The 21,939-nt window shown below is 57.9% G+C and overlaps 4 protein-coding genes across 5 annotated transcripts; 2 read left to right on the plus strand and 2 right to left on the minus strand.

Annotated features, from left to right (window-relative positions):
* Window positions 1-1,470: 1,470 nt before the first annotated feature.
* Window positions 1,471-5,619, plus strand: KLHL11 (kelch like family member 11). The gene is made up of 2 exons (XM_057405290.1): window positions 1,471-1,958; window positions 2,041-5,619. The coding sequence occupies exons 1-2, from the start codon at window positions 1,486-1,488 to the stop codon at window positions 3,635-3,637; spliced, it is 2,070 nt and encodes a 689-aa protein (XP_057261273.1). The 5' UTR covers window positions 1,471-1,485; the 3' UTR covers window positions 3,638-5,619.
* A 2,002-nt stretch (window positions 5,620-7,621) lies between these two features.
* Window positions 7,622-11,811, minus strand: KLHL10 (kelch like family member 10). 2 transcript variants are annotated; one of them, XM_057405292.1, is made up of 5 exons: window positions 11,573-11,811; window positions 10,894-11,365; window positions 9,855-10,472; window positions 9,014-9,163; window positions 7,622-8,031 (listed from the first exon to the last, which is right to left on the minus strand). In XM_057405292.1, exons 1-5 carry the CDS (start codon window positions 11,758-11,760, stop codon window positions 7,660-7,662), a joined length of 1,800 nt encoding a protein of 599 aa, XP_057261275.1. In that variant the 5' UTR covers window positions 11,761-11,811; the 3' UTR covers window positions 7,622-7,659. The 2 variants fall into 2 exon arrangements, with proteins under 2 accessions (XP_057261275.1, XP_057261274.1); XM_057405291.1 differs by having other exon boundaries at window positions 10,894-11,383.
* An 864-nt stretch (window positions 11,812-12,675) lies between these two features.
* NT5C3B (5'-nucleotidase, cytosolic IIIB) lies at window positions 12,676-15,625 on the plus strand. Its single transcript, XM_057405296.1, has 9 exons — window positions 12,676-12,709; window positions 12,815-12,913; window positions 13,342-13,411; window positions 13,750-13,796; window positions 14,012-14,097; window positions 14,260-14,349; window positions 14,681-14,843; window positions 15,110-15,310; window positions 15,496-15,625. The coding sequence occupies exons 1-9, from the start codon at window positions 12,707-12,709 to the stop codon at window positions 15,604-15,606; spliced, it is 870 nt and encodes a 289-aa protein (XP_057261279.1). The 5' UTR covers window positions 12,676-12,706; the 3' UTR covers window positions 15,607-15,625.
* A 1,607-nt stretch (window positions 15,626-17,232) lies between these two features.
* Window positions 17,233-21,927, minus strand: FKBP10 (FKBP prolyl isomerase 10). The gene is made up of 10 exons (XM_057405293.1): window positions 21,568-21,927; window positions 20,152-20,297; window positions 19,873-20,062; window positions 19,497-19,642; window positions 19,228-19,417; window positions 18,846-18,991; window positions 18,407-18,596; window positions 18,073-18,215; window positions 17,803-17,966; window positions 17,233-17,636 (listed from the first exon to the last, which is right to left on the minus strand). Exons 1-10 carry the CDS (start codon window positions 21,777-21,779, stop codon window positions 17,451-17,453), a joined length of 1,713 nt encoding a protein of 570 aa, XP_057261276.1. The 5' UTR covers window positions 21,780-21,927; the 3' UTR covers window positions 17,233-17,450.
* Window positions 21,928-21,939: the final 12 nt, after the last annotated feature.

Below are 21,939 nucleotides of genomic sequence, written 5' to 3' on the forward strand. Positions count from 1 at the left end.
TGTGTAATCAATGTTACTCGACCTCGGGTGTAGTAATTTAAAGTGTAAAGTTGTAACATAACCGCTGTTAAAACTGTGAACCTCCCTGTGTGCCGGTGTCTGTATTTAAGCAAACAGCTTCTCCTGTACTACACGACTGCTGGTAGATGGGACTGTCACTCATGGGAGCTGCAGATCCCAGCTCATCTCCGTGATAACGTCTGTGTATTGTAACCCAACTCAAATAAATGATACACTACTCCGTTACTCTTCTTCTGGCTCCTAGAAATTGGGGTTTAGATAGGGGGAAATGGTCACTACCTCCAACCAGTTCTTTCCTCAGGGGTGGGGCAATCCCAGGCCCAGCTCCAGGTTGGGCAGAGAAGAAGGGATTCAGAGCAGCCTGAGGAGAAGGACTTGGGGCTGTTGGTCAATGAGAAGCTGAATGTGACCCAGCCAGCAACCGTGTCCTGGGATGCATCAAAAGGAACGTGACAGCAGGGCCAAGGAGCTGATCTTGCCCCTCTACTCTGCTCGTGATATCCCCCTTGCAGCCCTGGGTGCAGGTCTGGTGTCCTCTGGAACAAGTCCGGAGGAGGCCACAAGGATGAGCAGGGGCTGAGCAGGTCCTGTATGGAGCCAGGCTGGGAACCTTGGGGCTGTTCAGCCTGGAGAAGAGAAGCTGTGTGGAGACCTCAGAGCAGCTTCCAGTGTCTGGAAAGGGACTCTTCATCAGGGAATGTAGTGATAGGACAAGGGGTGATGGCTTCAGACTGAAACAGGGGAATTCAGGTTGGAAATGAGGAAGGAGTTCTTTACTGTGAGGGTGCTGAGGGGCTGGCACAGGGTGCCCAGAGAAGCTGTGGCTGCCCCATCCCTGGCAGTGCTCAAGGCTGGAGCCTTGGGTGGCAGGGGGTTGGAACTGGAAGAGCTTGAGGTCTTTTCCAACCCAAACCACTCCATAATTCCGTGTTCTAGTTAAAAGGAATGGGGGGATACACACGTTGCATAGGAAACACGCAATCAGCTCCACACCAACAAGTGCCCTTTGGGTGGAGGGAGTTAATTCCTCCTTAAATCCCTTCCCTGCAGCTTGGCCTGAGGGAGGAGGTTTTAAGGAAGAGAAATAAAGGAAAGGCCACGTCCAGGCTCCGCCAAGCCCTGTGTGCGTGCTCCCGGCCCCTGGTACCTGCGCAGGGTGGGAAGGAGCCCCAGGGCCTCCCTCCTCCCAGTGCCTGGGCGCTGCCTCCGGCTCTGGCTGCTGTCACACCGGGTCCTACACCGGGAGAACCACCTCAGCTCGCTCCTGAGGGGCTCTCAGGGGGTGATGGAGCCGGTGCCTCCCCCTCCGGCCTGCCCCGGGCTCCGACCGGCGCTGAGGTAAAGCCGCGCTCGCGCCCACCCCGCCGCCATTTTCCCTGCGGCGGCGGCGACACCTCCCACCCGCCAGGGGGCAGTGCCGCGCCCCTCAGGCTCGCAGCGCAGGCGCAGTGCTCGCTCCCCGCCATGTCGGACAAGATGGCGGCGGCCGCGGCCTCCCCTCAGCCGCAGCCGGGCCCGGGGCCGCCGGCGGTAGCGGAGAGCGGAGCCCCGCGGCCCGGCTGCGGGGGGGAGGTGGAGGCCGAGGCGGAGGAGTTCGGGTGCCCCGCGCACTGCTCCGACCTGGCGTGGCGGCAGAACGAGCAGCGCCGCCACGGCCTCTACTGCGACATCACCCTGGCGTTCGGCGGCGGGCGGCCCGGCCCGGCCCGCGAGTACCGGGCGCACCGCTCCGTGCTGGCCGCCGCCACCGAGTACTTCACCCCGCTGCTGTCGGGCGGCTTCGCCGAGTCGCGCTCGGGCCGCGTGGAGCTGCAGAAGTGGAGCTCGGAGGGCGGCCCCGACCCCGACACGGTGGAGGCCGTCATCGGGTTCATGTACACCGGCACCATCCGCGTGAGCCCCGGGAACGTGCATGAGGTGCTGGAGATGGCGGACAGGTGAGCGGGGCCGGAGGGGGGGGTGGCAGCGGGCAGGGCGCGGGGCCGGGCCCGGCATCACCCGTGTGCGTTTGTGCCGCAGGTTCCTCCTGACCCGGCTGAAGGAGTTCTGCGGGGAGTTCCTGAAGAAGAAGCTGAACCTCTCCAACTGCGTGGCGGTTCACAGCCTGGCGCACATGTACTCCCTGAACCAGCTGGCCCTCAAAGCGCAGGACATGATCAGGAGGAACTTCTACAGGGTCATCCAGGACGAGGAGTTCTACACGCTGCCCTTCCACCTGGTCAGGGACTGGCTCTCGGACTCGGAGATCACGGTGGACTCTGAAGAAGTCCTCTTTGAGACTGTGCTGAGGTGGGTGCAGAAGAGCCCCGAGGAAAGAGAGAGGTACTTTGAGGATCTCTTTAAACTGCTCAGGTTGTCCCAGATGAAGCCCACTTACCTTACTCGCCACGTCAAGTCGGAAAGGCTGGTGTCGAGCAACGAAGCCTGTGTTAAATTAGTGGCTGAAGCCGTGGAGAGCCATGCCTTGAGGTCCGAGAACTTGCAGCCTGGTAACTTGCAGCATTCCGCTTGTCCTGTAGCGTTGCTGCCGCGGTTTGGGCAGAACATGGATGTCATTATGGTCATTGGTGGCGTGTCGGAGGGAGGGGATTACTTGAGTGAGTGCGTGGGGTATTTCATCGATGAAGATAGGTGGGTAAACTTACCCCACATCCATAACCACCTCGATGGGCACGCGGTTGCCGTGACGGAATCGTACGTGTATGTGGCTGGCTCCATGGAACCAGGGTTTGCCAAGACTGTAGAAAGGTACAATCCAAACAGGAATATCTGGGAGCAAGTTTCCAACCTGCTAACCAGAAAGCATTCCTTTGGCCTTACTGAAGTCAGAGGCAGCTTGTACAGTATCGGTGGGCATGGCAATTTCAGCCCTGGCTTTAAAGATGTGGCCGTTTATAACCCTGAGCAGGACAAATGGCTTAACCTGGAGTCAGCCCCCAAGATCCTTCGGGATGTCAAAGCTGTTTCTGTAGAAGACCGTTTCATTTATGTCGCTGCTCGAACCCCGGTTGACAGGGATAGTGAAGATGGGCTGAGGGCAGTCATTATCAGATACGATGCTGACACGAGGCAGTGGCAGGACGTGGAGTCCCTGCCTCTCATTGATAACTATTGCTCTTTTCAGATGTCTGTGGCTAACACGAACTTTTACCACACAGCATCGTGCTGCCCCAAGAGTTACCCTATAGATAATGAGGAGGCCAAGGTAAAGATCTCTGGCAGAGCCTCAGATGAAATACTTGAAAGCTTACCCCCAGAGGTGCTTAGCATTGAAGGAGCAGCTATTTGTTATTATAAAGATGATGTTTTTATCATTGGGGGGTGGAAAAACAGCGATGATATTGACAAGCAGTACAGGAAGGAGGCGTACCGTTACTGTGCGGAGAGAAAGCGCTGGATGCTTTTGCCTCCTATGCCTCAGCCTCGGTGCAGAGCAACAGCCTGCCACGTGAGGATTCCCTTCAGGTGCTTGCAGGGCACGCAGAGATACCCTATGCCACAAAATCTCATGTGGCAAAAGGACAGAATAAGGCAAATGCAGGAAAGGCAGATGCAGGAAATACACCGGCACTCCCTGAGCTTGCGGAGGATCCCCCGCTCGCAGATAGAGTGCTAGCTCATGGAGCATCACTCCTGATGAGCCTAGGAAGTGGTGTCTTGTTAGGCTGGAGATGTCTTTATAAGACATGAGGGTGTTGGTTTGGTTTGATGCATAAAACCAGCATCTTTTGTGTATTGAGTATTAAGAAGCTCAGAAATGGAGGATGGATGGGAATTGAGGAGCTATGTGAATCCAACAGTATTACTCAGTGGTGCCCAGGGAGAAGCCGTGGCCTGTATCGGGCTGTGAGGTATCTCTGGGAACATTATGTTTGTTACTTCTCTCTTGGGATCTTTGTTTTCAAGGACTTCTGTGGAGTTGGGCTCCAACAGTTGCATTTTGAAAATCAAAGATCCTTATTGTAATAATTCAGTGGTTACATTTGTATGTGCTTGAAAGCACCTCTCCTCTTTTATTTGCACTTATCTATCGACATTCCTTTGAGTCTCTCCTCCTCAGTGACTAAACTTCACATGCAGTTCATGTTCGTGTACTTCGCTTTCCCACGCTGGAGGCAAGTGCAATAGTTATGTCTATATATGAAAACAAAAGCACAATCTTTCCTTGCCAACTTACTGCAGGATGTTTCTATGTGTATTCAATATTTTGTATTTGTCTGTTGTAGAGAGGCTGCAGCGTTTGCTTGTGAATGGATGGTTGGTAGAACACAAGACCCTTGCTAGAGCAGAGAACTTGAGGCAGTAAAGAAGATGCTTTGTCTTTGACAGCTTCGTTAGGAACTGGGGTCAACATCAGCCTGAGAAAAGGAGTGAAAACCACCAAAGTACCACCCGCCAGCACGGACTGGTTCCTGCTGTCAGTGTGGAGTAGTGAGAATGAGGGTGTTTCACAGTAACGGCCTGAAACCGGAGCTGGTTGTAGATCCTTCCTCGCGTGTTGCACACCTTTTAAGCCCAATGAAAAGGTGATTAGAAGAACCCCCGTGAGCCTGTTTCCAGCCTGTCTGTGACAATCAGAACTCTTTGCCTTCGGTACCCTGTCCCTCGTGCTGCAGGGTCCATCACAAATCCATACTTGGTGTCCTCTTGAAGCGAGACACTTGAGTTTTCATAGTGTCTCAACAGGTGAATTTCCCCACTTAGCGTGGTGGGAAGATTGAAGCTGATTTCAATACCTTTCGGTGTGCTGAGGGGGTTTTACATAAACCAGTGCCCTGACTGGCTCTGGTTTGCTTCCTGCTGGGCTCCTAAGGAACAGAAATGGAAGATTTCCTTCAGAGTAAACGGTTCCTGTCCCACCGAACACTCCTCCTCCCTGATCCCAAGAGCTCCAGGACGGTTGAGGTTACTGGCAGATTGAATGCATCCTTCCTCCCTTCATTTCTTCCCCATCCTTCCCTTCGTTTGAATGTTCCAGGCGTTCACATGCAGCTAACTCAGGATCTTAGGGAAGGGAAAGGGAGGAGTAAGCAGGGTGTTCCAGAATTTGTCTAGACAAACCTTGTTGGAGAATGTATTTACTGTCTTTGGTTCTTAGCATGGTTTTCTGGTGGTTTTGATGGGGGCAACTTCTTTGCAAAAGAACTTCTAAACAGTTTGGCTTTTTGTTTGTTTTGTTTTAACTGTTTAGCTTTCTGAGCTGATACTTCCCATTTCCCAATTCAGCACCAACCTAGATCAGAGCTGAAACACTGGGTAAGTCTTTCAACCATGCAGTGTGTCAAGGTTTCTCTGATGTGTACAACCCTTTCTGCTCTGCTTTGCAGTTGCCACTTTGGAGATCAGTAACTTGTCTTTTTGTAAGAGAAGAATCTAGCCTTGGTTTAAAAAAAAGGAAGTTGAAAATCCTAACAGTTTGTCTCAATTTACTCACCTGTAGTAACTCTGTTGTATTTTCTTTGCCTGTCGGTTAGGGCAGATGAGATTGTATGATGCTGGCCTAAGAGAACAAGTAGTAACGCTTGCTCAGGTTTAAGGCTGATGTCCAGAAGCGACTGTTACCAAATCAGCCTGTGAGCAAGGGCTTACTCAGTGGAGTTTGGCTTGAGTAGTTTAAGAACTGGAGCTGAATCCACTGATTTAACTTTAATTTGTGGGAGCTGATTTCAAGATATTTCACCAGACTTTGCACATAAAAAATGGAGAAGAGGTTTTGTGCTCTACCCGCTGACTTGGCTGTAGGGGTTTGACAAGCAGCTGTAGGATGGTGTATATCAGCCCAGCCCAGCTCTGTCAAAGCCCTCTTGTCGTCTGCCAATTAATATGGACAATATATAGGGAGAAATCCCAAGGTTATTTCTGGTGGAAGATGAACTGACTAGTTTAACATGTGGCAGCATGCGACCAAATTCGATACAAGAACAAACTTACTGCAGTCATTCTTTTCCTAAGCAAAACTGATACTGCACTTACCATGAGAACTTTTGGCTAACACACAGGCTCCATAGTTTACTAAAAACATTCCACTCCAAGATAGTGTCCAAACAGCTTTAGCATCCAGAGCACGGGAATGCCAGCCGTGATTCCATCCGTGATGCACTGTACCCGTGTGCTGTGTCTGCATGGTGAGTGAGGGGCACAGCTGCACTTGCTCAAACTCTTGCTATGCTGGTTCTATGGATTTTTAAAGTCATTGGGTTTGTTTTGGGGTCTTTTAACCTTGACTTTAAATGGACCAATTGCATTGCACATGGGTTTTAACTGACAACTCTAACTACCCGTTGTATCACATGTAGGTGTTTGGAAGAGCTGCATTATTGGCTCTGTGTTGTAGCCCACTAACCTGTGAGGCTCACAGCAACTCCCCTGACTGCCGTAGCTTGCTGGCTGTCAATAAAATGATCCTAGAAGCAGAAGCCTGGAGATTCTTTCAGTGTGTCTATAGTGGCCAGTTCCATGTCAGCAAGATCCTAGTGTGTATGCAGTAAGTATTGGAAGGCCAACTGTTGGCTTTACTAATGTAAAAGAGCACTGGGAGGAGTTTTCCCTCCTCCTCATGACAATCACACTCCTCCACCTGTACTGATTATGTGCCACAAAATGCATGTTTCATGTCCTGTCTTACTGCTCAGAGCATCAGTGGAGTAGGACACATCCTGCCTCACACTCGGCAGTCAGTGTAGTAATTTCTAGGTGCCACGTGTGTACATAGTATTTTCTAACTACCTGAATACTCTGTTAGTACGCTGGGTTTGTAATGAAGACATGCCAACTTTTTAGCATGCATTATGAATAGCCATGCCAAGCATTCTGCAGTACTATTTTCAACAGCATCTTTCTCCATCACAGTCAATGTTAACATGAGAGCTATTGGCTCAACTTGTGTGTCAGGGAATCCACTGCTCTGTACTGACAAACTGAGTCACAAAGCATTGCAACTGTTTGGGTTCTGTTTAACACAACCTAGTTAACAGTACGTTGTAACTCTCAGTGGGCTTAAAAAAGCAAGCTTCAAGTAAGTGGTGTATGGCTTAGATTTATTGCCAGCTGTGTCCACGTTATGCAGGGTATACATCATATCTCCACTTGTCAGTCCTGAAGTGGAAGTCTGCTAAAACAGGTGCTCTTGAGGATCTAATCCTGTTACTAACATGAATGTAAAGTGTGGAACTAACGAGGTGGTTGAAGACCATTAATAGTCAGATGCTCCTCATAGGTGCGTGTCACTGTGGATCACGGCAGCGGTGCTCTCCTGTGTTAATGTAGACTTCCATGAGTGCCTGGGGAGGAGCATGCCTGTACTGGCTTCCAGTAAGGTAACGTAGTGTGTGTGCATCTAGGTTTGAAACATACCCTACTGTCACGTTCTTTACCTTGAATACACTGTACTAAAGTTCACTGTAAGAGGTGGATTAATGAAAATAAACCTTTTATTTCTTTAGCATCCTTTGTTGTACCTTTCATTGTCTCAGTGGCTGCAGAGGCCGGGGCCGATGCGCACGCTTTGTGGTGCCATAGAATGAAAGTTGTAAACGTTAATTCTTCTTTTGGCCTTTATGATTTTATTGATTTGTTATAGAACAGAAGTCAATACATTCACTTGCTGCTCAGAGGGCTTTATTCGCTGCATGGAGCTGTTTATACAGGCAGGCTGCTGGTTGAAGAAGTGAACCTGACTTCATTTGAAGAGTTGTCCGCGATGCTGTCTCGCTTGGCAACGTAGTCCCTGATGTTGGAGAGGCCTGGCACCACGCAGCAGCTCAGGGCGCTGCGGTATATGCTCATGTCCTGGATGTCGTACCACTCGTTGGCGTTTTCATCGTAGCACTCGGCGTTGAAAGTCGTTGTAAAGCCGTTGAAGCCCCCAACCACGTACAAGAAGTCGTCCACCACCTCGATGCCGAAGTTGCTGCGAGGGTTGAACATGGGGGGGACCGCGTGCCACGTGTTGTTGATGGGGTTGTACGCTTCCACGCTGCGGAGCCGGTTCACTCCGTCGAATCCTCCTACCTGTGAATGCCAAAGGCACGGAGTTGAACCTGGCTCTTCCTCACCTGCTCGGCCAGCTGGGTCATTACATAGAGTTACAGAATCACAGAGTAGTTTGGGGTGGAAAGGACCTTAAAATCATCCAGTTCCAGCCCCCTGCCATGGACAAGGACACCTCACACATGTTGCCCAAGGCTCTGTCCAACCTGGCCTTGAACACTGCCAGGGGTGGAGCATTCACCACTTCTTTGGGTAACCCATTCCAGTGCCTCAGCACCCTCACAAGGAAGAACTTCCTGCACAAGGGGAAGTGGCCGTGCCTCGCTGAGCTCAGTTGAGCATTGCTGAGAGCGTGGCATCTCAAAACGTGTGCTCATTGCAGGCTGCTCCCTTGTTCCTCCTGAAACATCCAAAAGTATTTTGTGCAACTGTCAGATTTCACACTTTACAGGGTTTAAATGCAGTGTATGGCTGGGGTGAATGGAACCAAGCGAGGCCTCTGTGCTGCTGAACCTGTTGGCAGCAGCCAAAAATCATTGCTTTGCTGCAGGATGCTTAAAAATAGTCTGTACATTTCTCAGAACCAGAAGCGTGCAGGTGATGATGTTCTCAGGAGGCTCCAATGGGTTCAGACTGAAATGGGGGAAGTTTAGATTGGAGATAAGGCAGAAGCTCTTCCCTGTGAGGGTGCTGAGGCGCTGGCACAGGGTGCCCAGAGAAGCTGTGGCTGCCCCATCCCTGGCAGTGTTCAAGGCCAGGTTGGACACAGGGGCTTGGAGCAAGCTGCTCCAGTGGAAGGGGTCCCTGCCCATGGCAGGGGTTGGAACTGGAGGAGCTTTAAGGTCCCTTCCAACCCAACCCTTTCCATGATTCTATTCCTTCCTTCCCTACATCTCACTTTAAAGCAGAAGGCCAGCACTGAAGTCCAGGAGATGCAGATCAGCAAAGGGGGAGCACTACACGTGCTGGGGGCTGCGAGGACAGAGACACCGGGCTCCCTTACCGCATACACCTCGTTCCGGTACGCGATGACTCCTACTCCGCTTCTTCTGCTTCTCATGGGCGCTATGAAGGTCCACTGCTCTGTGCTGGCGTCGTACACTTCAGCAGTGATCAGGCACTCGTTGCCGTTGAACCCACCGCATATGTACACCTGAGCAGGGGAGGAAGGCGCAGTGTGAGCAGGGCAGTTGCTCTCCTGGTAGGAGGACGTGAAGGGAAAACGAGTGACGTGGCTGGATGGGGTTTTTAGGGGGAGGTTGCTTTGGTTTTCAATGGGAATGGTCCTGGCATCCTGGCTTTGAAGGAGTACAAGCACATTGTGTTCTTCATGCCAGCAGGATTTAGACCCTGTGTTTCCTCAACTGCATGAGGCAGGCCCTCTGGCAGGTTAAAGCCATTCCCCTTGGCCTGTCCCTACAGGCCCTTGTCCCAAGCCCCTCTCCAGCTTTCCTGCAGCCCTTTCAGGCACTGGAGCTGCTCTCAGGTCTCCCCTTCAGGAGCCTTCTCTTGTCCAGGCTGCCCCAGCCCAGCTCTCTCAGCCTGGCTCCAGAGCAGAGCTGCTCCAGCCCCCGCAGCATCTCCATGGCCTCCTCTGCACTCACTCCAGCAGCTCCATATCCCTCTTGTGCTGGATCAGGGCTGCAGGGGGGGTCTCCCAGAGCACAGCAGAGGGAGAGAATCCCCTCCTTGAGCTGCTGCTCACCAAGGGGCTCTGGCTCAAGTGCTCACTGTTGGGCCATGTGAAAGGACAGGCCGTGCGTGTGATGCTGCGCACGTGCTCGGTTCCTCATCCCGCTCCGCTCACCCCAACCCGACCCACTCCCCACTAACGTGCCCGTTACCTTCCCATGCAGCGTGGTGGCACTGGCGTCGCTCCTCTGCGCCCGCATGGGGGTGATCAGCGTCCACTGGTTCGTCTCGGGCTCGTAGCGCTCGGCCGTGTTGAGGCGCGTGTACCCGTCGAACCCGCCCATGGCGTAGATGAAGCCGTCGAGGACGGTGACGCTGACGTAGCAGCGGCGCGAGTGCATGGGCGCGACCTGGTGCCACGTCTTCCGCAGGGGGTCGAACCTCCTGACGTTGTTGAAGTAATCCACGCTGTCGAAGCCGCCCACGACGTAGACGAAGCCTTTCAAATAGGCCGTGCCGTGGTAGGCCACCGGGCTCTCCCGCTCGCTCGTCACGTTCATCCACTTGTCCGCCCGCACGTCGTACGTCTCCATGGCGTTGGTGGGGCTGCCCCCGCTCCAGCCCCCGATGGCGAACAGGACGGCGTAGGGCAGGCGAGGCCGGCTGAGCGGGTTGGCGAAGTCCATGTAAGGGGGCCCGTGCATGCTGAGGTGGTACATCTCCGTCAGCGTGTTGATGATGAGGCCTTTGCAGTCCTCGCTTTCCACCACGTACTCCTGCGTCTTGACGTCGTTCATGAAGAATTCCGCTTGCATCAGCGCCAGCCGAACCTGGAAAGCACAGAAAGGGGGGGTTAGGGGCGGCATCCCCGTGGGGGAGAGCCGCAGCGCTCAATGGTTTTGCTGTAAGAGAACCTGAGAACTCAGTGTGTCGCTTATAGCTAGTCCGGAAAGGGGGGTGCAAGGGTAAATCGCTTGATTTCATGGCACGGAGCCTGCTGCTGCTTTGGCACGGGGCTTTCCTCTTCGCAGACTCAAACTGCCCTAATGCCTGCTGCTGTTTGCGTGGCTCGTGCACAGACAGAGGCTCTGCGTGTGCAGAGATAACGTCCCTTGTGAACTTTGGTCCCTCCTGGCTGCGACAAGCAGCTGAACGCGAGGAAACGGGCACGTGGGAGCTCAGCCCCGAGCTCAGCGCCAGGGTCTTCAAGCAGAGCGGCTGTGGCCCTGCAGAGCCTGCGTCAGCACCAACCTTGCTCAGCAGCTTGGCAATGTGGTGCCGCCGGTTCGGGGGGTCGTGGTCAATCCACTTCACGATAGCCTTGAACACGGCATCCTCCTCCCTCGCGTTGAGCTCGTCCTTCTCAATGATGTTATCCAGCTCGCTGACGGAGAGCTCGAGGAACTCTGCAGAGACCTTGGTGATGTCCTCGAAGTGATGGAGGATGAACAGGAAGGCTGCTTCCTGCAGCTCGGGGCAGTAGTAGTGTTCTGTGAGCCTGTAGATGCCGATGCAGTTCTCAAAGCAGAGCTGGGACTTTAGGAACTCGCAGCACAGCCGGATGATGCCCATGATGTTGAGCTGGTCTGCAGCGACGAGCAGGCTTTCCACGTTCTCCATGGTGACCTGAACGGTCCGGGTGTAGGCGTAATCGATAATGAGCTTCATCATTTCGGGTGAAATCCCGGGGATTTTGTACACCGTCTTCTCGGCCCTGTTCCAGCTGCTGGTGAACAAAGCCCTGGAAAAAAACAAGCAGTGCTGGAGGCAAAACCAGCTTTGCTGGGTTAAACCCTGCCCGTTATCCCCTGGGCACCCATTTGGGTACCAGCAGTAGCCATGCTGGGAGGCCGTGTGGTTTTATCCATGTTTCATTAGTGATGGAAGCACGACCCAGGCTAGGAAATGCCACCCATCCCCTCTGACCAACCTGAAATAGTGGCTGCAGCTGCAGAGGATGTTCTTGTGGGCATTAAATTCGATCCCATCCACGCTGATGATCACATCACAGAGTTTCCCCTCGAGACGAAGTTCATTGAAGATGGTGCAAGCCATAGCACTCATCTTCCTCTCCATGTGTGAGGGTGAGCATTTGGTGGACACCAACCTGTCTCCCATGGTGAAGCCTGCAGCCGTGGGAGGTGCCTCTCTCAGGGTCTTTATCTTTGTCCCTCCAACATCACCCCTGCCCGGTGGTTCTAGAACATGCTCCATGATGAGGTCACAAACTCAGGGAACCAGGGCAGCAGTGCCTGGGAACAGGGTCCTCCCCCCAGCCCCTGATCCATGGTTGCCCCATAGCCCAGGCTGTGCTGGACCAGGCCCCATTGATGGCTGAGGAAGAAGGGCTTCAAGATTCCCCTGCAGCTCCTTCATGCCATCAGCACTGGTATAAAGCTCCCCAGGTGCAGGCACCCATGGCTGCTGCAGTGCCCCTGAACCAGCTCATGCAGGAGGAAGCTGGGGCCCAGGTTAGCTCATGTCAGTGATGGAGCCACAAGTGCTGAGTCTGCTGCTACCTTTGGACGGGTGGAAAGAGCCGCCTGGGGCTGAGGAGGGCATGTGGGGCACAGGGATCCCCATCCTGCTGTAGCTCATTGCTGGCTGCTTGTCATCGTGTCTGGGTGTACCAGGAAACAGCTCTGGGAGGGAAATGGATGCCCCATCCCTGGCAGTGCTCAAGGCCAGGTTGGACACAGGGGCTTGGAGCAAGCTGCTCCAGTGGAAGGGGTCCCTGCCCGTGGCAGGGGTTGGAGCTGGATGGGGTTTAAGCTCCCTTCAACCCAGCCCATCCCGGGGTCCCGCGTTCCTGCCGGTGCGGGCTCTGAATCCGACCCGTGCGAGTCTCGGTGCCCCGGGCCCCGCTGGGGTTTTTGCTCCTCTCTTGCCCCGTCCTGCCCCGCACCGCCCTGCGGGGGAAGCGCAGCCTCGGGCACCGGCCCCGCCGCGCCCCCAGCGGCTCCAGGCGGCCCCGCACGCTCCGGCCCCAGCCCCGGCTCCGGCTCCGGCTCCTCCCCGCGGTTGCGCGGCCCCGGCGCTGCTCGGCCCTGCCCGGAGCGCAGCGATGGTGAGCGCGGGGCTGCGGGAGCGGGGCCCGGCGGGGGCTGGAGGGCACCGCAGCCCCGGGAGCCGCGCTGGGGCCCGGACACCGCAGCGCGGTCTCTGCCCGCAGGTGCCCGAGCTGGAGAACGCCACGGTCCTCATCCGGCACCCGGAGCGTGCGGCCGGGATCATCCGGTCCCTCAAGGAGCAGGGGGCGAGCAAACTGCAGGTACCGGTCCCGGGGGTGGGGGGCGCGGTGAGGGGTTGGGGTGCTCCGTGCCCAACCCGGTGCCGGGAGCGCCGTCCCCACGCTGCGCAGATGGAGAAGCCCCAGGGGAGAGGCAGGACCAGGGGGGCGGCTCTCCCTGGTTGGGCCCTTTCCTTCCCTGTTAATGCACGATACGAATATGACCGGGTCCCCAGACAGCCCCCTCTGCCCACGGCGGTGTCAGCAGGATGAAGCCGTTTGGTGCTGACAGGCGCCCTAGGGCGGGAGGGTGATGGGGCTGGCAGCCCCACGGAGGCAGGAGCATCCGCATCCATGGCCGCTGGGCTCTGCACCCTGCCCTGGACCTTGCACCCTCGCAGCGCCTTGGCTGACTCGGCCAGGGCAGAGCGCGCTGCCTCACACCGGTCCGGGCTCCTCTCACCCCCCAGGTCATTTCTGACTTCGACATGACCCTGAGCAGGTTCGGCTGCAACGGCCGGCGCTGCCCCACCTCGCACAGTGAGTCCGAGCCCTTGGCGCTGCTGCTGTTTGCTTCCCGTGTTTGTGCTCTCGGGCTCTGTGGCTCCCGTTCGCCTCCTCGCACCTCTGCCGAGCCCACCCGCTCCCTCCCCTCTCCTTGGGCAGCCCTGCAGAAGCTGCCCCCCGGCCTTGCTGCTTCTCCTCCTCGCTGTCTCCTCACCAGCGCTGATGCTGCTCTCACAGCGCCTGTGATCGGCACCGTGCCACGCAGGGCTCGCCTTTGGGAAGAGCCGGGGCTGGGGCTGCAGGGCAGCCGCCTCTTGGGAAGCCTTCGGGTGCTGCTGGGCTGCAGCACCGGCTCCTCACTGTCCTTGCAGATATCCTCAACGACAGCCGCGTTATCAGCGAGGACGGCAGGAAGAAGGTGGGTGCCTGCTGCTGCTCGGCGCTGTGGGCCTTGTGCCTATCACCCATCATCAGGAGGCTGCAGGGGTCCTGTGGCAGCTCCCCAGGCTGTGCCCCAGCCACTGCTGATGGAAGGAGAGGTTACGAAGGGAGGTTTTCGTCTGCCTGCTCTCTGTTGCTCAGCCTCTTCAGGCAGGACGTTCACTCCGCTCTTTTCCATCTCTCCACCGCCAGCTAAAGGATCTGCTGCACTATTACTATCCCATAGAAATCGATCCCAACCGCACCCTGGAAGAGAAACGGCCCCTCATGGTGGAGTGGTGAGTGCTTGGATGGGACGAGCTTCGCCTTGTCCCGGCAGCTGCTTGTGCCTGGGCTCTACAGGACACGGGCTCGAGGTGTCCCTGGGCTCGGTGGCAGCGCCGGGAGCTTTCATTGCCCAAAGGGTGCTTTGGGAAGCTCCTTCCTCTGCCTCTCCCCAGGTGGAGCAGGGTCCATGAGCTCCTGACACAGCAGAACATCCGGAAGGGGGACATAGCCCAGATCGTCAGGGAGTCGGGAGTGATGCTCAGGTACGGGCTGCAGGCACCGGCAGCAGGCAGGGTATGGGGGCAGCTCCCCTCTCCACTGCTGGGCATTATCCAGGCCCTTGGCTCAGCATCAGATGTTACCCACAGCACAAAACCGTTGTGCTAACGCTCACTATTAAAGCTGGCCTTGCTGGTGATGGTCCTAAAACTGGCTTGGCTTGAAGGAGCTGCCAGTCCCAGAGGAGAGATGGCTCCATTCCTCCGGGCTTTCCCGAGCCCAAGTTCTCCTTCTGCATGGAAATGGTGTCCTGGCATTCTGGGGCTGTCACACCGGGGGGAACGGGATACCCTGTAACGGGCACCTCTGCTGCAGGGATGGATTCAAGGAATTGTTTGATCAGCTGCACGAGCACAGCGTGCCCCTGTTCATCTTCTCCGCTGGCGTCGGGGACGTCCTTGAGGAGATCCTCCGTCAGGCCAACGTCTTCCACGCGAACATCAACGTGGTCTCCAACTACATGGACTTTGATGGGGATGTGAGTTCCTGCATCGCGTGTGTGTGGGGATGCGGAGAGGAGGCCCCGGCTGGGACCGAGGGCCCCGATGTGCTTAAAGGCACCGCTAGGTTCAAAGCTGCCTGTTTGATCCCTGTGGATGGAGCTGACTGCTGGGGCCATCTCCTTGTTCCAGGGCTGCTGGGTTTTCCTTGGGGTATCCCGGAGATGAGGGCCGGTGCCCTGGGAGCATCCCCGTTCCAGGAAGGGAGCTGTGGCCCATGGAGGGGTTTGTCCTGTTTGCACAGGGAGTCCTCACGTGCTTCAAGGGACCTCTCATCCACACCTACAACAAGAATAACAGCGTCCTGCAGGGCACGGAGTACTTCCAGCAGCTGAGCACCAGGACGAGCATCATCCTGCTGGGGGACTCCATGGGCGACCTGACCATGGCAGACGGCGTTCCCAGCGTGGAGAACATCCTCAAGATTGGCTTCCTCAATGACAAGGTGGGAGTGAGAAGCAGTTCCTTGATCCCCTGTCGTCCTTAAGAGAGCCCTAAAGAGGAGCTGCCCCAGTGACGGGGGGAGCATCATCGCTGTGGTCCCTGACCCCTCTCTGTGGTAGCATCAGGAGGTGCTGTGGGTGCAGCAGCTTCATTCTCAGTCCTCCCTGCTCCATCCCATTGCTGTAGGTGGAAGAGCGGAGGGGGAAGTACCTGGATGCCTACGACATCGTGCTGGAGAGAGACGAGACGCTGGACGTGGCCAACGGGATCCTCCGCTACATCCTTACGGAGACGTGAGCTGGGACGGCTCCGGGTGTCCTGCCCCGGGCAGAGCTGGAGTTGATCTTCTGCTACCTACATCCTGATGCTGGGCTGGCTCCTGCCCCTTTGCACATCCCGACCTCACTCACCCCCTTTGGGCAGCCCTGGAGGTGATCTTCTGCTACCTACATCCTGATGCTGGGCTGGCTCCTGCCCCTTTGCACATCCCGACCTCACTCACCCCCTTTGGGCAGCCCTGGAGGTGGAGGAAGCTGCTCCACTGCCTTCACCCCACATTGCCCACATCTGCTGCTTCCCACTCAGACTTCATCCCATTCAGACTGCATATCCCACCCAGACTTCATCCTATTCAGGCTTCATCCCACTTGGACTTCATCCCGTTCAGACTGGGACTTCATCCCATTCAGACTGCATCCCACTTGGACTTCATCCCATTCAGACTGTGTATCCCATTCAGACTTCATCCCATTCAGGCTTCATCCCACTCGGACAACCCCTTTTATGTCTCAGGTAGAGATGCTCCACACTTGCTGCAGTGGTCAAGCATGGAAGTGGAGATCATTTGCTGTAGTCTGAGGACAGATGGAAGTGGTTTAATTTCCTCCCTGTGAAAACGAGTCTCTTCTGTTGTCTCTGGGCTTCCAAGTGCCCGGCTGAGCTCCAGGGGTAGCATCACCCACCCCATGTGCCCCATGGACACCCTGCAGCTCCCGGCCCTGCTGTTCCTCTCGCTCCGTTTCAGCTTTCAGTGCCAGGGCTGCTGCATCTCTGCTCCCAGCTCCAGGTATCCCCATCCCTTATGGAGCCACCGGGCACTGCAGCATCATCCCCCTGTGCTGGAGCATCCCAGGAGGTTTGGTTCCAATCCTGCCTGACCCAGCAGTGCTGGAGCCTGGAACCCCCCTGCATGAGGAATGTTCCATGGCAAAGTAACGTGGCACAAAGCAAACTCCTTGGAAACCAGTAGAGATGATTTATTTGGTGGAAGGCAGCACTCGGTGGAGGAGCTCTCTGGGACCCGTTGCACTCTTCTCTTCTTGCATCCCTTTGACCTGCAAGACACTTTTAGAGGCAGTTTTGGGCTGATTCCTCTCATCCGTGAGGGCCGCTGCTGCAGGGCAGGGAGGATGCAGGCAGGGAGGATGCTGCTCCCTGAGGGCCGTTTCTGGTTTCCTGCTCCCAAAGGCAAACAAGGGCTTTGCCAGCTCCCTGCTGCCTTGGGGGGTGCTGGGTTTTCTGGAGCAGCAAATGCCTGCGGGACCTTGGGGTTTTACCCTGGGACCTGAGCCCCTTCCAGCCTCTTGTCCCAGAGAGGATGCTGGGGGGAGCAGGGGCTGGAGCATTCAAGGCTCAGCCCCAAACCACACCGCGCTGCTGCAGCAGCGAGGGGCAGCTCCCTCCTGCCTGCCATGGGTGCAGCACATGGAGCAGGACGTGCAGCTACTGGCTGGGGAGGAAGGGGATGGGGATGGGGATGCTGCTGCCCTGTGGGGAGCTGGGAGCAGGGGGGCAGAGTGGGGTTTGGCAGCAGGGAAGGGCTCCAGGGTCTGGCTCCACAGCAGAGGTACCATGTGCAGGGCGCAAGGGGACGGGGATGCGGGCGCTGCTGTCCCCGGGGTGGATGCAGACCCCGTGGGGGTGTTTCCCACCTTCTTGCCTGGGTTTATTTGCTGGGGCTCGGTGTTTTCCTGCCCAAAGGAGCATCCAAAGCCCCTCAGTTAATGGATGGGGGGGGAACCCCCAAATGCTCTCCCCTGGAAGGGCTGGGGAAGGGCAAGGGCAGGTTCCTGGGGAGGGGGGGACCGGCCAGGGCATGGCCAGGACGAGTCCTGTGTGCAGGGAAGAGCAGGAGCTGCTCCTCAGAGCTCCTCGTGGATCTTCTCCTGGTCCTCATCCGACTTCAGCTTCAGCTCCTCGGGGCTGATCCTCCCGTCCTGGTTGCGGTCCTGGTTTCTGAACATGTCGGCGATGACTTTGTCGGGATCGGAGCCGGGCATGAGCCGCCCCTTCCCTTCCGCCACCTGGCTCTTGATGAAGGTGGAGAACTGCAGCGGGGACAGGGGGAGAAGCTGCTTCGCTCCGCGCACCCGGCTCCCTCCTGCGCGGCCCTGGGTGCCTGGCTCCGGCATCCCTGGGATGCTGCTCCCCGCCGCGGGGTCCCCGGTGTCCTCCTGCACCCATCACCCGGGGGCACTCGGGGCCCTCACTCACCTCCTCAGCCGGGATTTCCCCGTCCTTGTTGAGGTCCATCTGCTCGTAGAGGCCGGCCGGGGGCTCCCCGTGCCAGATGAAGAGGTATCCCTCGGGAACGCCCTCCTCCATGGAGATCAGCTCCACCTCGAAGCGGAGCACGGCGCTGCCCGGCACCCCCCGGGCTGCAAAACCCCACGAAGGATCCCGATGGGCGAAAGCCTCCAGCGCCCATCGGCTGATGGGGGAAAGGACCCCGGGCCCCCCGGCTGCGCGCAGGATGCTCCCTACCTCCGCTCTCGCCGTGTCCCAGGTGGGGGGGGACGATGAGCACCCTCCGCTCCCCTGCGCACATATTCAGGAGGCCCCTGTTCAAGCCCTCGATCACTTTGTTGGTGCCCAGGGTCACTTCCTGCGGCTTCTCGTAGTCGTGGCTGCAGCAGGCACAGAGGAGACCCCTTGGTCCCCGTCCCCTGTGCTCCATCCCGCTGTGTCCCCAAACCACCCCGCTCTGCCCCATGGCCGTGCTGCCGATGCGCCAGTGCTGCCCCACGGCACGGGGCTGCTGCACCGGCGCCTGTCCTCGCCCCAGCCCAGCACCGGCAGGATGCGTCCCAGCACGCACGAGGAGAAGAGCTTGGTGCCGTCCAGCAAGGAGCAGTTGTAGTGGTAGCGGATGAAGTCCCGGGGGCGGGTGGTGAGGTTGCAGCCCTCCGGCCGGTACAAGGTCTCCATCTCCACCGGGTCCTCGGGGTTGTGGAAGTCAACGATGTGGACGTCGAAGATGAGCACGGCTGAGCCGGGAATCTTGTTCCCTGGAAGGGGAGGATGAGGGGAGCTGCGGGAGCCCCGCGGTAAAGCCCTTTCCTGCATCTCCCCATAGCGCATCCATCCCTCGGCACGTGTTGGTGTCAGCCCTTCCCCGGCCCGTGATGGCCCCCACGACACCCAGAGCCCTGGGGATGGTGGTGGTCCCACCTGGTCAGAGCTTTCCCCATGGTGTGGGATGCGCAGGGCTGAAGGAGGGGATGCCGCAGCGCGTGGTGCTGGAGCCGGTGCTTTACCTGCTCCGTTCTCCCCATAGGCCAGGTGTGGGGGGATGACCACGCGCCGCCTCTCCCCCATGCAGACCCCCTGCAGGCCCTGGTCCATGCCGGGGATGATGTAGCCCTTCCCGATGTAGGTGTTGTACGTGTGGTTGCGGGAGTAGCTGCGGGGACAGGAGCAGAGCCTGGGGTGATCTCAGCCCTGCTCCCACACCCCTTGTCCCGGCCTCTGCCCCGCTCCCCCGGAGCCAAACCCTCCGCAGCAAACAGGGATTGTCCTTTGCAGCCGGTTTTGCGCCCTTCCCACCCTCTCCTCCATCAGTTCTCCAGCTTTTCCATGCTGCTGAGCACGGGGATGGAGAGGGCGGGCTCAGGGACCTCCCCACTTCCCTCCCCACACCTGGAGTCAAAGAGCGTCCCGTCCATCAATGTCCCGTTGTAGTGGTAGCGGACGAAGTCCCCGCTCGCAGCGCGGCGCTTGCAGGGCTCGGGCACCTCGAGGTGCTGCAGGGACACCCCGTCCTTGGGGTTGTGGAAGTCCACCAGCAGCACGCTGAACACCAGCGACGCCTGCGGCGGGATCACGGACCCTGAGGAGGGGACACGGATCAGCCCGCGCCGGGGCCTGGCGCGCAGGGGCGGGAGGGAATGGGGCTATGCCCGACCCACCATAGCCCTTCTCCCCATAGGCGAGGAACGGCGGGATGATGATGCTCCTCTTCTCCCCGGCGCACATGCCCAGCAGCCCCTGGTCCATGCCCTTGATCAGCCAGCCCGTGCCCACGTAGGTGTCGTAGGTGCTGTTCTTGCTGTAGCTGGTGGGGAGGAATAAGAGTGGGGACGGTGCCATGTGGGAAGCTGGTTTGGGATCACGGAGCTGCACCGGCCCTGCCGGGATGCAGGGAGGGAAATCACAGGGGGAGGCTGCTGTGGCCGGGGTGCAGCTTGAGCCCCCATGTCCAGCACCTGCTGGTCCCTGCCCTCCCAGTGCCCCCATCCCCAGGGCAGAGGCTGCATCCACCTGCAGCATCCCGGTGCCCTGTACCTGGAGTCGAAGGGGGTCCCGTCCAGCAGCGTGCCGTTGTAGTGGTAGCGCACGAAGTCCGAGTCCTCCACGGTGCGGTTGCAGTGCAGGGGTCTGGACAAGGAGGTGACCTGCAGCTTGTCCTTCTTGTTCCAGATGTCCAGCATGACCACATCGAAGTACAAGGTGGCGTCTGGGGGGATCAGCCCCGCTAAAGGGGCAGCAGCGAGGACAGAGCAGCTTAGGTCAGGACCCCCGCTCCCAGCAAAGCCTATGCAGCCCCCCCCCAGCCCCACGTACCCACGCCGATGCTGCCGTAGCCGAGGTGGGGGGGCACGATGAGGTGACGCCGCTCGTTGACGCACATGCCCTGCAGCCCCCGGTCCATGCCCGTGATGAGGCGCCCGACACCCACCACGCCGGCCACCGTGGCCCCTCGGTCGTAGCTGGGTGAAGGGGCAGAGCCGTCAGGGGTGCGGGATGGGGGGAAGCCCCCGATGCTGCTGGTGCTGGGGGAGCCGAGTGCTCAGCACCCAGGGTTTGGGGTGCATCAGGACCCCAACCATGCGAACACAGGGCAGCCTCGCGGTGGGTCCCTGCGCTGCTGCAGAGCCCGCAGCCCAAAACCATTGATGCTGATGGGCTCAATCCTGCACTGCCTGTGGTGGAGCTGCATCCTGACCTGCGCACCCAGCGCCCTGCAGGCAGGGGAGTGCAGATGGGACCCTCTGGGTGCAAAGGACATGGGTGATGCTTCCCATTGGTACCCAACTCTTCGACACCATCCTCATCCATGGAGCTGGATGCGGCAGCTCCAGGGCTTTCTGCCGCTTCCAAACCCTTTGCATACAGCATGTTTGGAGCTCTATGGAGCAAGGAGGGAAGGAAAGAGCCCAGGCCTCATCCTTCCATTGCAAATCCGGCTTTATTTGTAAACCTGACAATACTGCAAGAAGCAACTGGGGCCGTTTAGGATAAAGTGAACCCTCCGTCCCCTCCCATGTGCAGCTCATGCTGCCACCCTGCAGTCAAGACAAGGAGTTCCTTTAGCAGGGAATGTCCCCAGGCTCCCAATGCATGTGGGGTGTGCACAGCAGAAGGTGAATCTCATCACCCAGTTACTTTCTCCCCCGTTCATGCTCCCACTAAAGACACATTAAACCGGAGCAGCATCCCTTTGCTTTCCTCTTAAACGCGTCTGTGTGGAAAGCTTTTGCTCCTGCACCCTCTGTCTCTGCCCTTTGGTTGTGTCCCTCACTCTCCCCTTGCTCCCGGTGCTGCAGAGCAGGGACTGCCCCGACACAAACTGCTCGGCAGCCACTGGGAGCAGAGCAGGATCGGTGCCCAGGCTGAGGAAAACCAAGTCCGGCCAGAGCAAAGCCTCTTAGGTAATGAACGGGTTTCACTGCTGCCACGTTTCAAAGGGCTTCCAGTGCTTCCCTGCCCCTGCACATGCAAATACATGTCCTGAGCGCAAAACGCCTCCCTCAGGGACAGATCCTGCCCGTGCCTGGGGCTGAGGGCGTGCAGGCACCGATGGGCAGGGGCTGCTGCTTCATGGGGCCCTCGCCCCCAGCACCCACCAAAAGCCTTCCTTGGGGTCCAAGCATGGGGCTGCCCCGGAGCCTGTCCCTCCCCTGCTGCCCCTTGGGGACGCAAGGCATGCAGGGGTCCCCCCCGGCACCGCGTGCAGTGGTGAGGAGCCGAGGGCTGTACCTGGAGTCAAACTTTTGGCCATCTTTAAAGGTCCCATTGTAGTGGTAGCGAATGAAATCCCCCATCTGGGCCTCCCGCAGGCAGATTTTGGGGATGTAGTATCTGTCTATCACCACGTCTTCCAGCGGGCCGGGGTCGCCCAGCCCCGGCGCCCCCAGGATGCTGAGGAGGAGGAGGAGGAGGAGGAGGAGGAAGACGCTGCCGGGGGCCATGGCGCTGGGAGGCTGCAGCCGGCGGAAAGGCAGCGGGAGGCGGAGGGACGGGGCCTGCTCAGCTCGGCCGCCCCTTCCCGTGGGATTCCTGCCCGGAATTTCTGTACACGTGTCCGGGCCTGCCGCTTCCTCAGCCACGATCCCAACGCCAGTCCCGTCC

The sequence above is a fragment of the Pezoporus wallicus genome, unplaced genomic scaffold, assembly GCF_028554395.1.
Source record: "Pezoporus wallicus isolate ANWC-B61680 ecotype Strahan unplaced genomic scaffold, APGP_CSIRO_Pwel_v1 contig_14230, whole genome shotgun sequence".
Taxonomy (NCBI): Eukaryota; Metazoa; Chordata; class Aves; order Psittaciformes; family Psittacidae; genus Pezoporus; species Pezoporus wallicus.

What these genes read in the sequence shown, in the direction of transcription:
- NT5C3B (XM_057405296.1), top strand. An exon ending in ACATGGACTTTGATGGGGAT is followed by an intron (nt 14,844 to 15,109) that starts GTGAGTTCCTGC and finishes CTGTTTGCACAG; the next exon opens with GGAGTCCTCACGTGCTTCAA. An exon ending in TTGGCTTCCTCAATGACAAG is followed by an intron (nt 15,311 to 15,495) that starts GTGGGAGTGAGA and finishes CCATTGCTGTAG; the next exon opens with GTGGAAGAGCGGAGGGGGAA.
- KLHL11 (XM_057405290.1), top strand. Translation starts at nt 1,486, where the DNA reads ATGTCGGACAAGATGGCGGCGGCCGCGGCCTCCCCTCAGCCGCAGCCG. An exon ending in GTGCTGGAGATGGCGGACAG is followed by an intron (nt 1,959 to 2,040) that starts GTGAGCGGGGCC and finishes TTTGTGCCGCAG; the next exon opens with GTTCCTCCTGACCCGGCTGA.
- FKBP10 (XM_057405293.1), bottom strand. Translation starts at nt 21,779, where the DNA reads ATGGCCCCCGGCAGCGTCTTCCTCCTCCTCCTCCTCCTCCTCCTCCTC. An exon ending in GGGACGCTCTTTGACTCCAG is followed by an intron (nt 18,992 to 19,227) that starts GTGTGGGGAGGG and finishes CTGTCCCCGCAG; the next exon opens with CTACTCCCGCAACCACACGT. An exon ending in CTATGGGGAGAACGGAGCAG is followed by an intron (nt 18,597 to 18,845) that starts GTAAAGCACCGG and finishes CTCCCCTTCCAG; the next exon opens with GGAACAAGATTCCCGGCTCA.
- KLHL10 (XM_057405291.1), bottom strand. Translation starts at nt 11,760, where the DNA reads ATGGGAGACAGGTTGGTGTCCACCAAATGCTCACCCTCACACATGGAG. An exon ending in AGCTGCAGCCACTATTTCAG is followed by an intron (nt 11,384 to 11,572) that starts GTTGGTCAGAGG and finishes GTTTTTTTCCAG; the next exon opens with GGCTTTGTTCACCAGCAGCT. An exon ending in TTGCCAAGCTGCTGAGCAAG is followed by an intron (nt 10,473 to 10,893) that starts GTTGGTGCTGAC and finishes TGTGCTTTCCAG; the next exon opens with GTTCGGCTGGCGCTGATGCA.